Source organism: Megascapheus bottae, chromosome 9, assembly GCF_031878675.1.
Source record: "Megascapheus bottae isolate mThoBot1 chromosome 9, mThoBot2.hap1, whole genome shotgun sequence".
In the NCBI taxonomy this organism is placed as follows: Eukaryota; Metazoa; Chordata; class Mammalia; order Rodentia; family Geomyidae; genus Megascapheus; species Megascapheus bottae.
Window position 1 is genome coordinate 37,029,085 of NC_143517.1, and position 1,465 is coordinate 37,030,549.

At 42.3% G+C, this 1,465-nt stretch overlaps 1 protein-coding gene across 1 annotated transcript; it reads right to left on the reverse strand.

Moving 5' to 3' along the window:
* Positions 1-567: 567 nt before the first annotated feature.
* Dppa5 (developmental pluripotency associated 5) lies at positions 568-864 on the reverse strand. Its single transcript, XM_090338768.1, is given in 1 exon segment — positions 568-864. A coding segment is annotated over 1 exon segment (297 nt).
* Between the last annotated feature and the right edge of the window lie 601 nt (positions 865-1,465).

Below are 1,465 nucleotides of genomic sequence, written 5' to 3' on the forward strand. Positions count from 1 at the left end.
GGTAAGACATTTAGAACTGTATCCCACACATAGTAATGGTTGTTATGTAAGGTAACCGAGTTAGAGTCAGGCAATCTTGTTATGGTAAGCCACGGAAGCTTTAGAAGACCTCCTACCCTATGTCCTCCTTCACATGACATTGACTTTTCAAGAGCAGCTACTTTCACGGTCATGTCTAAGGAAATCAGAAGATCAGAATGTGGATATTGGATATTTTGGAGGGAGACTTTGCAGAACTGCAAACTGGACATTGTCACCCTGGTTGAGATGTCATCTGTGAAGCTGCATCCGGGTCACTAAGGTCTCTCTTCAGAATCCTCCAGTGCCAATACTTAGTCATGGAGCCCAAGATGAAAATAAGAACTTGAACTTCTGTTAGCGTTGCTTGGTAAGATGTGCATGGTGGGAAATAAAATCATGTTCACCAAAGAGAATGTGTTGGTTTACATTTTAAAATCTTTATTCCTTCATTGCAACTTTGAGGAAAAGATATTCACGGCTAGACTCAAAGTGAGACACAGTGACATGCAGTTTGCATTCACGGCAGCCACGGACCATTGCCATGCTCTATTGCCATGGGGAATTCATGGAAGCCTCTCTCTCTCCTTCTGCAGTCATAGACTGCAACGCCCACTCGGTCTGATCCTGATACAATTGATAGCCATACACCGTGACCTTGGTGAAGTTGGAAGATTCCAGAGCTTTTAGGCAGAGCTTGCTCTCTTGTTGGATGTGAGGGGTCAAAGATCCCTGTGGACTCAAAACGCCTTCTCACAGGTGCATCTCGACGTAGAACACCTGGGAACCTTGGAGAGCTTTAGAAACTTTCATCCATGCTGAGACACTTTTACATTTTGGGGGCATTGCCATCTCAATCCTCAAAACTTAGTAGACTTTAGAAGAAGCTAAGCTTAGAGGTAGCCTTGTACAGATAGAGGAGCAGAGAGAAATTTTTAATGAGTTCAGAAGACTGATCACCCTCCCCCCAAAAGGCTGAGGTGTGATATACATACAAAGAGCAGAGATTATTAATGTTTGTTTTTATGAAGGTTTCAAATTCTATGTGTCCATCTGTCAAAGTGATACTTCCACTATTTCTTTTTTCATATATTATTTATTGCAATTAATAGAAGGGTTACATGATATTTTCCAGATAGAAGGTGCATTAATTCACATACATTGATACCCTTTCACATGTCTTGGTCCCCATTTCCCTCCCCCCCACCTCCACCCCTCATCTTGTTTTCCCCCCTTCCCTATCCAATTTCTACTTCCACTATTTCTAATACTTCTAATATGGCAGAGTTCCCTAAAGTTTTGCTCATTTTTAAACTTAGAAGCAGGCCTTCAGACCTGGCAAGAGAGTCGGGGGATGAGATAGGATCTTTGTTGGCTGAAGAAAGCTGAAGATGCTTTACAGGGGGATCCATGAGTAGTAGGTCCTGTAATAAAGGGAAGAATCTAT